General features: G+C 47.3%; 1 protein-coding gene across 1 annotated transcript; it reads right to left on the bottom strand.

Annotated features, from left to right (window-relative positions):
• Positions 1–2,852: 2,852 nt before the first annotated feature.
• LOC133363006 (zinc finger protein OZF-like) lies at positions 2,853–15,318 on the bottom strand. Its single transcript, XM_061582012.1, has 3 exons — positions 15,186–15,318; positions 14,802–14,874; positions 2,853–6,109 (listed from the first exon to the last, which is right to left on the bottom strand). Exon 3 carries the CDS (start codon positions 6,097–6,099, stop codon positions 4,432–4,434), a length of 1,668 nt encoding a protein of 555 aa, XP_061437996.1. The 5' UTR covers positions 6,100–6,109; positions 14,802–14,874; positions 15,186–15,318; the 3' UTR covers positions 2,853–4,431.
• Positions 15,319–15,820: the final 502 nt, after the last annotated feature.

Below are 15,820 nucleotides of genomic sequence, written 5' to 3'. Positions count from 1 at the left end.
AACCATCATGGACACTCGCTAAATAACCTAACCAACATGGACACTCGCTAAATAACCTAACCATCATGGACACTCGCTAAATAACCTAACCAACATGGACACTCGCTAAATAACCTAACCAACATGGACACTCGCTAAATAACCTAACCATCATGGACACTCGCTAAATAACCTAACCATCATGAACACTCGCTAAATAACCTAACCAACATGATTTAAAGATTTCGTGACTGCAGGGATTCATCTTCTTGGTTCTTTCGGTAAAGTCACGTAGAAGGGAAATAATAAAATAATAAAATAAAACATAATAAAATACAATTCTCACGACGTTTCGGCCACGACGCAAACAGCCGTCCTCAGGTGAAGAATAGGTCTGTCGGAAAGACAGCGTCTGAATGAGCACCACCAGGCTTGGCAGCGTATATTTAAGCTGGGTTGGAGGGGGAAGGGCGCCTTGACAAATTCATTTGCATATCAAGAGGAATTTAGCATATTTATTGGAAATGCAGATATGGGATTAGTCACTACTTGTGGAATGCGTAGGTGGGGGGGGGGGGTTCAAAGTCATATTATGCCCGTGCATTATGCAGTATGCAGTATGAGCAGCAACAAAGGGAGGGAGTAGGGGTAGCATTAATAAAGAGAAGGAATGTTAATAGTATGGAGCTGCAGCAGTTAAACCACCACGTAAAAAAAACTAAAATATAAACTACATCAGTATCATCAATATACTAAATATACTCTCCAATAAGCTGAGCTACTAACAGTAAGTCATACATTACAATTGTATGTCGCAAAAAATATAATATGCCTCCAGCCAAACTTTTTTCTCTTACATCACACGGGTCTACCCCGTACTATATACTGCCATAGACAAACCCAACATTAAATTATATACTGCATTACTATACACCACCCTATACCTTAGACTATACATTGTAATATTACACTATGTATTATTCTACCTACCAAACTGTATACCACACTGCTGTATATTCACTATACAATTACGATACTATATATTACTTCATACATTGTATAAAACATTACACTTTTATACTATTTATTATCATACAATCTGCTATACACTATACCATTGACCGTCGCGTGAAAGGTACTAAGAGGAAGCAACGAAATATGTCAATGGGAGGACATCCTCCACGGAGCCCAATAACAAAATACAAACGTGGACGTCAACTTTTCTGATGTTATCTTCAAACAGGCCCTCATCCTCCTTCACGGCAAACTGCACTCCATTGCTGGGAAATACGTCACGTCTATGGGACCACCAACACCCTACAGGGACAACCTGCATGCCCTTGCTCAAGAGATCCTACGTGAAATATGATATTATGCTTTACAGCTTCTTACCTTTATTTAGGAAAATTAACCAAAGCTGATGGATGCACAAATAGAAGCATACACGGAAATCTTGGAAGACATTGAGACTACAAATCGAGTCATTTGTATCCTTGATGCACCTGCCAGTACTGGGAAGACCTTTGTTTTAAAACTGCTCCTCGCAAATGCTCGCCAGAGAGAGAGAATTGCTCTAGCTGTGGCATCATCGGGGATTGCTGTGTAAGTCGATGTGTGAGTCGATGTGTGTCAGTCGCTGTGTGTGTGTGTCCAAGTGTGTGCATGGCTTCATGTGAGTGTGTAAGTCGCTGTGTGTGTGTGTGTCTATGCGTGTCAGTTGATGTGTGTATGTACGTCGATGTGTATGTGTGTTAGTCCATGTGCGTGTTAGTCCATGTTTGTGTAAGCCAATGTGTTTGTGTGAGTCGATATGTGTAACTCAATGTGTGTATCTAAAGTCCATGTCTGTGTGAGTCCGTATGTGTGTGTAGGCCAATGTGTGTGTGTCTATGTGTAGAGGAGTAATATGGGGATGTGACGTCATGCTCGCTGTCCAGTACGATGACGTCATGGGAGGTGACGTTATGCTTGCTGGGCGAGGCGATGACGTCATGTCTCCTCTAGGTACTTAAGGGGGACCCCGTGACGAAAGTAGGGTCACTTTGGGAGCCCGGGATAGAGAGCGGTTGAAGAGCCAGCCAGGGGTAGAGCTCAAGGAGTCTGGAGACAAGCCGGCCGTAGTGATAGAAGGTGCTGCTCTCTCTGGTCGGTGTTGGCTGAACCCCCGATCCGACTCGAGAGAGAGAGCCCTGGAGCTAGCCGAGCTAGGAACAGACAGAGTGAAGGTTCGTGTGAAGAAACCTAGTGAAGGACCCCTACCCCTGGGGAAGTTATCCGAAACGCTTAATAAATAACTGGCGCAAGCCCTTAACTGAAGACCTGCCTCCGCATCGTCATTTGCACCTCAACATTTGTATGCGAGTCCGTGTGTGTGTAAATCGATGTGTGTGTGTTCGAGTCGCTGTAGGTGTGTACGTCGATTTGTGTAACTCCATGTGTGTGTATCTAAAGCGAATGTCTGTGTATGTGAGTCGATGTGTTTGTGTGTGTGGGTCGATGTTTGTGGGTCTAAGTCCATGTGTGTGTCTTTCGTCTGGGCAACGCCGGGTACTTCCCGCGAGTACTCTTATACAAGCGCACTTCATCTATCTGTGATGAACGCTGCACTTTCCATCGTTTTCATGCAGGGGGCGCTGTAAACCTACGCGCCCCCTGCATGAACGACGGAGGCACAGAGACAGACGGTCGATCACGTTGGAATTGATCTGCAGACGGCAGTCTTCTGGCACGGCCAGCTCTGTGTTGCCTCATCTCAATCCCGCGATCCCAACCAGGTGAAAGTCCGCATCAAACCGAATCCCCGGCAAGGCCATCTACTTAACGACTAGAGAAAATTCACACGAAATGTCGTTTTCAATGAAGTCTTCCAGATGTAAAATTATATAAGCTTTTATTGAAGAAACACAATTTAAAACATAATACAATTCAAAGTTGTTTCAATTTAAAACTTCAAAACGGAGCATTGGGTGCTTGCGTGGATGCGTCTTTCGTGTGCAATTTTCTTCGTGACTTTCCTGGCCCAAGGCAGTAAATGGTTGTGAGGGGCACCGCAGGCGGTCAGGCTTGCTTCAACCCCATGGTTGTCAAAATCCAGACGTTAATTGGCAAGGACCATTTCTTGTCCTAGTTCGCCAACATATACGACGTCATGCAAAATTCTAATGAGTGTTGTTGTGCAGAATGTATCTATTAGATGTACTCAGCCTTGTAACCAAATACAAATCTGTACCAAAAATGCATTCCAAATGTGCTCTTAAAATTACCTCCTTGCTATGAAGCAGATCAGCAGACACGACATCTTTCATTTATCGATCTCTCCACGAAACAAAGGAATGTTTTACATAAACTATAACAAGCACAGACTTCTGGGAGTGCGTCAATGATTCAGTGCAAGCCACCTGTGGACCCTTATTGGTGCACAGCGTCTCAAGAGCAGCCGGGCTTGCTTCAACCGATAGCTTCAAACATCCAGACGTTAATCAGTAAGGAGCATTTCTAGCCCTAGTTAGACAAAATTTGTGTCAACACGTAATACCAAATTATAATTCAAGTTGTAGAGAATGTATCTCCTCTACGTGTAACTTTTAAGTGGTCGCCTTGTAACTGATGAATGATCCGAGTGTGCTCGCTATTTCAAAGACAATGAGTTGCTCCAGAGGGAGATGCTTCCTGAAAACACAAAAGTACCCTTTGACCTGTATCACAAGAACAATGAGTCTCACCTGAGTGATCTGTACAGGTTACTTCCAAAACACACACTGTGTCCTAACATGACTTATTCGATGATTGACCCTTATAGACAAAATGGTACATGTACGCACACAATCAGACAAGTATTCATTCAAAATTAGTGACAGGCATATTAACAAAATTGAAAGACTGCACTGAAATATACTGCATTAGGTTACATCGCATTAACAAGAAGCTAATTAAAAAAAATACGCACCGTCTGCTTAACAGTGTATGTACAACATACTAATGCACCATTCAAAACGAGTCGGCCATTGCATGCTGGCATCTGGATCAACATTGAGCAAATTCTAAACATTACCTACAAACTCCACAACTGAGATGCCACATCAACCATCGCCCCCTACTGACAGGCTCTTGTCCACATGCAGGCCGGTGCAGGGCCACCACCTTGTGCCACACAGGGGCAGCTGCTACTTGGGGATGCTCTTCGAGTGTTTGAGACGAGATACGATACAAAACTCAGAGTTGCCAGAGGCGATTAAGCAAGCACCATATAAATGCAATTATGATAACATAGTGAATGCTTGGGAGCTTATTGGCTCTCGCTCCTAGTTAGAGATCTACCCAACACACAGGTCCACAAAGACTGGCCGCTCTTACCCTGCAGGTTGAACCTAGGAACCGAGTGTTTAACTTCACATTATTGTCATTAAAGGCCTGTGACAAAGGTGCATCTATTGGAGCAACATCGTTTCAGGCTTACACATCTACCGGGTCTCCATTTGACTTTGTATTGTCTCGGAGGAAGTCCACCCACACCTCCACTTCCACAAACTGCTGGGAGTTGCTTCGCTCTGCCTCACATTCAGAATTCTCCTCCTGCTTCACGTTGCCTCCATCGATGTGAAGGTCCGATTTTGGAGTTGAATCTTCATCTTCACATTTTACCTTCACTTCTTCGCTCTTCACCATGACTTCTTCACATTTCACCTTCACCTCTTCATATTTCACCTCGATACCTTTAAAAGTTTCCAAGCTGGGATTTTCTTCCGGTTCTTGTTTCATGAGAGATGGGCTCATTGAGGCACTTTGACTTTCACAAGCTGATATCAGACTCCGCTCCTTGTGGATATTATGATGCTTGTGTGTTCTCTGGTGTTTTTTAAGAGTCGATGAACTTGCAAACGCCTTCCCACACACACTGCACTTGAAGGGTTTCTCTCCAGAGTGTGTTCTCTGGTGTGCTACAAGAGCAGATAACTGTGCAAACGCCTTCACACACACACTGCATTTGAAGGGTTTTTCTCCCGTGTGTGTTCTCTTGTGTGTTGCAAGAGTAGATGAAAGTGCAAACGCCTTCCCACACACACTGCACTTGAAGGGTTTCTCTCCCGTGTGTGTTCTCTGGTGTTTTGCACGATGAGATGAATCTAAAAACGCCTTCCCACACACACTGCACTTGAAGGGTTTTTCTCCCGTGTGTGTTCTCTGGTGTGTTACAAGAGTATATAATTGTGCAAACGCTTGCCCACACAAACTGCACTTGAAGGGTTTTTCTCCCGTGTGTGTTCTCTGGTGTTTTACAAGAGTAGATGACTTTGTAAACGCCTTCCCACACACACTGCACTTGAAGGGTTTCTCTCCCGTGTGTGTTCTCTGGTGTTCTACAAGAACATATGACTGTGCAAACGCCTTCCCACACACACTGCACTTGAAGGGTTTTTCTCCCGTGTGTGTTCTCTGGTGTGTTGCAAGAGTAGATGAAAGTGCAAACGCCTTCCCACATACACTGCACTTGAAGGGTTTCTCTCCCGTGTGTGTTCTCTGGTGTTTTACAAGATGAGCTGAATCTGAAAACGCCTTCCCACACACACTGCACTTGCAGGGTTTCTCTCCCGTGTGTGTTCTCTGGTGTTCTACAAGAGTAGATGACTTTGCAAACGCCTTCCCACACACACTGCACTTGAAGGGTTTCTCTCCCGTGTGTGTTCTCTGGTGTACTACAAGAGCAGATGACTTTGCAAACGCCTTCCCACATACACTGCACTTGAAGGGTTTCTCTCCCGTGTGTGTTCTCTGGTGTGTTACAAGAGTAGATGAATCTGAAAACGCCTTCCCACACACACTGCACTTGCAGGGTTTCTCTCCCGTGTGTGTTCTCTGGTGTGGTACAAGAGCAGATGACTTTGCAAATGCCTTCCCACATACACTGCACTTGAAGGGTTTCTCTCCCGTGTGTGTTCTCTGGTGTGTTACAAGAGTAGATGACCGTGCAAACACCCTCCCACACACACTGCACTTGAAGGGTTTCTCTCCCGTGTGTGTTCTCTGGTGCCGTGTCAAATGTTCAGGACAATTCGTGCTGTATGAACACCGGTCGCATTGTTGCCTTGTCGCACCGAGCTGCGCCGAGTGCCTTTGCTCCATCAGACCAATTCTGCAGAGGAAAGTACAGAGGAAGCGTCAGTTGCAGACAGAAAAAAAAATATCTACACGTCAGTATCGATGCACAGAGGAATGCATATACACAGTCACACGTGACTTACACGTCAATACTTATTTATATATTCATGATATAGTGAAAAAGCTTCCCAAATTCATCACGCGGGCTGTTATGGCACACAATGAGAGGGCAAATGGTCACAAATTTCGGCTGTCTGGCTACAAAAGGAATATTTATGAAAGCTAAATTCAGTTGACATAGCAAAAGGTGTTGAAAATAATACTATTTGTGTTGTGCAGAAATTCATAAATTCATGTTCAATCGCAACTTAGATGTGTGTTGTATATATAGACCTTTTCCAAAAATATATATTGAGAATAATTCGACCCATTTTTTTCCTTAAATAATTAATAAATGAAACCAACACTCAACTCCGCTACCCCTCAAACCACACCAAGCATCTGGAGGTCATTAAACAGCAAACTTCGGGGCAAAGAGGGGTTCGCGACTATCTGGAAATCTCCAGGCTGGCAGATGACCATATGACATGACCTCCCCGGACGTTTTGGACAGTTCACAAACAAATCTCCAGAGCACATAGCAGAGACAAACGGACGTTACAACTCGCATTTTCTTTAACGGCAAAAGTTTGACTCGTATATCACTCGTCAAAAAGAACAAATCGACGTTATAGACTGCAGTCTATACGAGCGGCTTTATACTGGTAGGAACGAAGTGGACCAGACACCAATAGATTATATCGTCCGTCCGTTTGTCCATTTGTCCGTCCGTCCGTCCGTGTAGCAACATCGCCCCCTACTGCAAACACTTGGCATGACCCTACAAAAACCTTGAGACTCAGTGACGCTATCCTGGCTAAACAAGTGTAACATTCCCTTATAATTCCCTCAGATAGCTTTTAATTAAAACATTTAAATTAATGAGGCTTTCCTGGCTAAACACGTGTAACATTCCTTATAATTCCCTGAGATAGCTTTTAATTAAAACTTTGAAATTAAATTAAAAAACTCACAGCGCCCTAAAGCCTACAGCTAGGCCTAAAGCCTAGAACTAGGCCTGAAACTCTCCCTTCGTATCGTACCCCCGCGTGTGTGAAAGGGAGTTAATGTTTCACAATGTTACATTCCCTGATTTTTTAAAATAGAAACATTTAAATTTCAAGCTTTTACATTAATAATTAAAACATTTAAATTAAATATTAACTCACAGCGACCTAAAGCCTACAGCTAGGCCTAAAGCCTAGAAATAGGCCTCAAAGTCTCCCTTCGTATCGTCCGATTAGGTGTAGCAACATCGCCCCCTACTGCAAACACTTGGCAGGACCCTACAAAAACCTACAGTGGGGCTTTCCTGGCTAAACAAGTGTAATAATACATTATGTTTATATTCTTTGATATTCGTTCCTACCAGCCCACCCCGCAGGGTCCTGTTTATTATTTATTTTATTTCACCCTTATTCAACTCGTATATCATTTTGTATTGTATCTTTCTATCCATGTAACTTCACCAAGAGAACCAAGGAATGTGCATTCTGGTAGACAAGAAAGTGAACGCTTGGTTATATCTCCAGCCTCGGGATATCAAAATATAACTCAAAATAAAACACCGATCCCTGGTGACACAGACTTACAACAAAGCTTGGCAAAACCCTCGGAATAATGGTAACAACGAGGGGCATTACGAATCTTGGTTCTTGGTTAAACATGAACCAAATAATAACCACGAGATATTAGATCCGGGGTAACTCATAAGAGGTACAAGAAATAGGTCCAACACACACAAGACCAGATAATATGTATTCCATGGAATCAAAGCCTCCCCGGCCACCTTTGTCTTCCAACAATTTGACACAAACACATGGCAGCCACAATTACGTATGAAGGGTGTCTGGCCTTGAGCTAACAAACACAACGAAGGGGGGGGGATGCCAACAAGCATAAACTTAGACGGAAAACAGCCCATCCGGGGTCATCAAGGGAAGGAGGGGGGGCATTCAGGCGCGGCCGCGGAGAGAGGACGGTGACAGAGGGCATCTGTTTTTTTTCTCTCGCAAGAGACGCACAGAGAGGGGAGGGAATTTCAGATATAACCAACGACACAGATCATGCAATTCAGTCTTGCAAAGGAGCAAACTCCGGGGCATGGCCTCGAGATCAACCATGGGTGTCGTGTCTCGTGGAGCGAAGGGACGATGTGTTGTTAAGAGCTGAGTTCGGTATGAACTGACAGAGTATCGCTCAAAGTTTATTCTACATTCATCCTGATGTTTTGAGTCGCTTGTGGAATCGAGGGTTTGCGATAAGTTGTATTGTACCAAGCTATCAGAGTTGCGTAAGAGGTGTGCTAATACAATTTACAAGTTTTGAGAGTAAGTGATCCAGCCAGCGACGAGCAGCTCACAGCAGCAGCCCTCTTAGAAGAAGGGTGGAGAGCACGAAAGTTGAGCAACGACAAGGCGAAGCCCCGAAGTGAGGGCGGGAGAGGTAACACAATGCCAGTGCAAAACTGGCAGCTGCACGCCAAGGGCGAAAGCAAGGAGAGAGAAAGGAGAGAGCACGGAGCAGTGGAAAGAGCCTGAGCCAGCGCAAGCCCTGAAGTAAGGGCAGGTGTCCGTGTGAAGCTGGCAGCTGCACGATCAAGGAGAGAGCACGGAGCAGTGGAAAGAGCCTGACCAGCCGCCCATGAGCAAGAGTGTCAGCGCCAGCGAGAGCGCCGTGGGTTCGACCCACACACACACCGACCAGCACCAGCTGGGAACCAATGCCAGAGTGAGGAGCGGCGACCAGCAGACAAGCTGCGCGCGCTATCTGATGACGGAATCATCGCACACCGCCTACGGCGAGCATCACGCCAACTCAACCAGCAGTGAAGAGAGCTGCAACGCCAAGAGGAAGAGTGCCGTGTGTTTAATACACACACACACGTACACACAGCTACACACACACACAGCTACACACACACACATGTACACACAGCTACACACACACACATGTACACACAGCTACACACACGTACACACAGCTACACACACGCACACACGTACACACACGCACACACGCACACACGTACACACACGCACACACGTACACACAGCTACACACACGTACACACAGCTACACACACACAGCTACACAGCTACACACACACACAGCTACACACACACACAGCTACACACGTACACACAGCTACACGAACACACACGTACACACAGCTACACACACACACACGTACACACAGCTACACACACACACGTACACACACACACACGTACACACAGCTACACACACACACACGTACACACAGCTACACACACACACACGTACACACAGCTACACACACACACACGTACACACAGCTACACACACACGTATACACAGCTACACACACACACACGTACACACAGCTACACACACACACACACGTACACACAGCTACACACACACACACGTACACACAGCTACACACACACACGTACACACAGCTACACACACAGCTACACACACACACGTACACACAGCTACACACACACACGTACACTCAGCTACAAAGATCCCCGTATAGCCTTAACAGACTGTAGGGTCAAGTGCTGTTAGCGAGCACCTATGAAGGCCGGAACGGCACACGAGGGGGTGGGTGGCCAGCACCACGCCCGACCGCCTTTGTCTCCCCAGTGGCGACGTTTACACACCGCACCAGGTACTCATTTAAGGCTGAGTCGACCTAGGGGAGGCCCAGGACCGGTTCAGATAATCGTCACTGGTGTTGGCCGTGAGCGGGAATCGAACCCGGGTCGTCAGGTTCATAGCGCAGCGCGCTAACCGCTACACTATTGCTCCCCACAGCTACACACACACACGTACACTCAGCTACACACACACACAGCTAAACACACACACACATACACACAGCTACACACACACACGTACACTCAGCTATACACACACACACACACACGTACACACAGCTACACACATACACGTAGCTATACACACACACATACACTCAGCTACACACACACACACACGTACACACAGCTACACACACACACGTACACACAGCTACACACACACACGTACACTCAGCTACACACACACACACGTACACACAGCTACACACACACACGTACACTCAGCTACACACACACACACACGTACACACAGCTACACACACACACGTACACTCAGCTACACACACACACAGCTAAACACACACACACATACACACAGCTACACACACACACGTACACTCAGTCATACACACACACATACGTACACTCAGTCACACACACACACACTCAGCTACACACACACACGTACACACAGCTACACACACACACGTACACACAGCTACACACACACACACGTACACACAGCTACACACACACACGTACACACAGCTACACACACGTACACACAGCTACACACACACACGTACACACAGCTACACACACGTACACACAGCTACACACACACACGTACACACAGCTACACACACACACACACGTACACACAGCTACACACACACACACACGTACACACAGCTACACACACACACACGTATACTCAGTCACACACACACACACACGTACACTCAGCTACACTCAGCTACACACACACACACACGTACACACAGCTACACACACACACACACACGTACACACACACACGTACACACAGCTACACACACACACGTACACACAGCTACACACACACACACACGTACACACAGCTACACACACACACACACGTACACACAGCTACACACACACACACACGTACACACAGCTACACACACACACACGTACACTCAGCTACACACACACACACGTACACTCAGCTACACTCAGCTACACACACACACACACGTACACACAGCTACACACACACACACACGTACACTCAGCTACACTCAGCTACACACACACACACACGTACACTCAGCTACACACACACACACGTACACACAGCTACACACACACACGTACACTCAGCTACACACACACACACACGTACACACAGCTACACACACACACGTACACTCAGCTACACACACACACAGCTAAACACACACACACATACACACAGCTACACACACACGTACACTCAGCTATACACACACACTACACACGCTACACACAGCTACACACACACTCAGCTACACACACACACGTACACACAGCTACACACACACACACACGTACACACAGCTACACACACACACACACGTACACACAGCTACACACACACACGTACACACAGCTACACACACGTACACACAGCTACACACACACACACGTACACACAGCTACACACACACACACGTACACACAGCTACACACACAAACACACGTACACACAGCTACACACACACACACGTACACTCAGCTACACACACACACACGTACACTCAGCTACACTCAGCTACACACACACACACACGTACACACAGCTACACACACACACACACGTACACACACACACGTACACACAGCTACACACACACACGTACACACAGCTACACACACACATACACGTACACACAGCTACACACACACACACACGTACACACAGCTACACACACACACACGTACACTCAGCTACACACACACACACGTACACTCAGCTACACTCAGCTACACACACACACACACAGCTACACTCAGCTACACACACACACACACGTACACACAGCTACACACACACACACACGTACACACAGCTACACACACACACACACGTACACACAGCTACACACACACACACACGTACACACAGCTACACACACACACACGTACACACAGCTACACACACACACGTACACACAGCTACACACACACACACGTACACACAGCTACACACACGTACACACAGCTACACACACGTACACACAGCTACACACACACACACACGTACACACAGCTACACACACACACACACGTACACACAGCTACACACACACACGTACACACAGCTACACACACACGTACACACAGCTACACACACGTACACACAGCTACACACACGTACACACAGCTACACACACACACGTACACACAGCTACACACACGCACACGTACACACAGCTACACACACGTACACACAGCTACACACACGTACACACAGCTACACACACGTACACACACACGTACACACAGCTACACACACATACACAGCTACACACACACGTACACACAGCTACACACACACACGCCGTCCCAGCGGCCCTGCTGGGAATCCCGAGGTATTTTCAGCACAAGGAACTCCGTACCGCGTAATCCGCCAAGTCAACAAGTGGAAAAGAAGACACACGCACACAACACGCATATCGGGACGAATAAGATGAAAAGCATTTACTGCCCATTGAGTTACGTGGATACGGTCGTTCAGAAGTATTTTTGTCATTCCTTTTCGTTGATTGCATAATCTTGCCAATGAATTAATTGACGTATACTTTTGCTTTCGGGAAATGTTTCTTTATTGCCGTTCGTATGAATATCGTCGCATGCATGTTTAAGGACGTCTTCCTATCGCCGTATATGCTCGCGTTACTCTGAGGAATTAATCGAATGTTCTGTTACCCAGTAAACAACGTAATCATTGAGGGTTAAATGTACGGATCAATGAGAACATCTCAAGGGGTACTGTGTTGACAATTCCAAGCATAAGAGTTCGAATATTAAAGTTATGTTTTTGGTTAGAAATTTAAATTTCTTAACACAAAAGAGTCCGAGTGGTGCCTTCCTAAGTTCATGCGTAATGATCTCAATTATGAGAACTGTATCCTGCGGTGAGATTTGAATTTGGAGACACGAAGACACAATCAGTAAATGTTAAAACGAGACTAATTGTATTATCCCGAGTGATAATACGACCCTAGGCAACGAAGATAAGCATAATTATCATACCTGCATACATTAGCATAATTGCATACAGTTGCATAACTTAATAGGATCACCTCCCTAATTAGCATAATTTCGGCTAATTACACATTTTTCCTATTTACATTTAATTTTTATTATTTTTAATTAATTTTTCAAGGCCCAACATATACAACAGGTGTGAAGCCAGCCAGGCTCACGATGTCCTTGAATGCTGGGATGAACAGATCTGACTTCAGCTGCATGTGTGTGCTGTGTTAACTTCTTGACTGTTTCCATTCTTACAAAGAGCTCCAGAGGAAAACAAAAAACAAACTACAGCTTTGATATAACCTCCCTGTTCAATAGAGTTAATAGAATTTACTGCAAACACAAACTTTACACTGTCACACACTGGCATGGCTCACAGATGGTGGTGTATTAATGCTTCCTTACTCCACCAAGAAATTCATTGAGGATCAATCAACATCGCCGAGGCTGCGTCTCTCTCCCCGTGGTGTTAACTACCTCTCCTGGTATACAGGAAGTCGTGGGTTCGATCCCGACCCTGACCTCCGGTTGTCCCCATCTCGACATGCAGAGAGTGAACACCGCCACGCATCTAGAGTGAACACCGCCACGCGTCTAGAGTGAACACCGCCACGCGTCTAGAGTGAACACCGCCACGCGTCTAGAGTGAACACCGCCACGCGTCTAGAGTGAACACCGCCACGCGTCTAGAGTGAACACCGCCACGCGCCTAAAGTGAACACCGCCACGCGTCTAGAGTGAACACCGCCACGCGTCTAGAGTGAACACCACCACGCGTCTAGAGTGAACACCGCCACGCGTCTAGAGTGAACACCGCCACGTGTCTAGAGCGAACACCGCCACGTGTCTAGAGTGAACACCGCCACGTGTCTAGAGTGAACACCGCCACGTGTCCAGAGTGAACACCACCACGCGTCTAGAGTGAACACCGCCACGCGTCTAGAGTGAACACCGCCACGCGTCTAGAGTGAACACCGCCACGCGTCTAGAGTGAACACCACCACGTGTCTAGAGCGAACACCGCCACGTGTCTAGAGTGAACACCGCCACGTGTCTAGAGTGAACACCGCCACGTGTCCAGAGTGAACACCACCACGCGTCTAGAGTGAACACCGCCACGCGTCTAGAGTGAACACCGCCACGCGTCTAGAGTGAACACCGCCACGCGTCCAGAGTGAACACCGCCACGTGTCTAGAGTGAACACCGCCACGTGTCCAGAGTGAACACCACCACGCGTCTAGAGTGAACACCGCCACGCGTCTAGAGTGAACACCGCCACGCGTCCAGAGTGAACACCGCCACGTGTCTAGAGTGAACACCGCCACGTGTCTAGAGTGAACACCACCACGCGTCTAGAGCGAACACCACCACGTGTCTAGAGTGAACACCGCCACGTGTCTAGAGTGAACACCACCACGCGTCTAGAGCGAACACCACCACGTGTCTAGAGTGAACACCGCCACGTGTCTAGAGTGAACACCACCACGCGTCTAGAGTGAACACCACCACGTGTATAGAGTGAACACCGCCACGCGTCTAGAGCGAACACCACCACGTGTCTAGAGTGAACACCACCACGTGTCTAGAGTGAACACCGCCACGTGTCTAGAGTGAACACCGCCACGCGTCTAGAGTGAACACCGCCACGTGTCTAGAGTGAACACCGCCACGTGTCTAGAGTGAACACCGCCACGTGTCTAGAGTGAACACCGCCACGTGTCTAGAGTGAACACCGCCACGCTGTTGACGAGCCTCACCTTGTTGTTATTGTTGTTGTGGGCAGGTCGCTTCTGAAAACAAGAGCGGTACAGCAGCTCAAGCGGGCGTGGCCTGGTAAAAAATGAAAAAAAAACGGTGTTAGTATAGAATATTTAAACAAAGGTACAAAGTGGCGATCCGGGTCAAGACAAATTAAACTTAAGCGAGAGAATTGAAGCAAACGCGATCAGGCGAGGGCAGGAGGCAAGGCCCCGCGTTGTAAAGTTACAACGTGCACATCGCTTCCATGCTCGCTGCTACTCAATTGACATCCATACGAGAGAGAGAGCGAGGCTCTACCTCGGTACACAACAACAACCACAACAACAACCACCACCACCACAACAACAACCACCACAACAACCGCGATGAGAATTTCTCACCTCGGATTTCAGTGCACGGGCCGAGCGGCAACTTTCTGGTCCCTCGTGACGTCACGCGGCAGCAGGTGACATGACGTCACTTGCGGGGTACGATGACACTCCCCTCCCCACAATGAGCGGCTCTCAACTCGCGACGACTTTCACGAATAAATTATGTTAATGAGCCGCCAGTCACCGGGCGTAGCTTTGCCCAAATAAGGATTGGCACTGGAACAGATATCGGCAGCGGCCGAGCGGAGGTGACGTCACGCTCAAGAGCGCGTGAGTTGGGTGGGGTGAATACCTTGGTGACATGATGTCACTAGCGAGGCACACCTCCCCCTGGCGTTTGACGCAGATGAGGTCACGCTGAGCGGCGACGTTAGAGGGCGGGGTCAGAGTTCAAGTTTGTTGACAGAAGGGGAGCGGCAGTGCCCTTAATAGGTGCTCGCTAACAGCACTTGCCCCTACAGTCTAAGGCTATACGGGGGGTCTTTGTCTTTGTGTGTTGGGAGCAAGTTTGAGTGGCGTGTAGCCGTGGGAGTTGAACGGGCGCCTGCTGCTACTGACAGTAGTTGACTGCGGTGGGACAGACGCTGATAGACACAGACAGACAAGACAGGCGGACAGACACAGACAAGAGGAACACAGAGACA

This window comes from Lethenteron reissneri, unplaced genomic scaffold (genome assembly GCF_015708825.2).
Source record: "Lethenteron reissneri isolate LAM-NWPU_2019-01 unplaced genomic scaffold, ASM1570882v1 scaffold_1639, whole genome shotgun sequence".
Classification (NCBI taxonomy): domain Eukaryota; kingdom Metazoa; phylum Chordata; class Hyperoartia; order Petromyzontiformes; family Petromyzontidae; genus Lethenteron; species Lethenteron reissneri.
The sequence above is the reverse complement of the archived record's forward strand: the minus strand, read 5'-3'. Positions and strand labels throughout refer to the sequence as shown.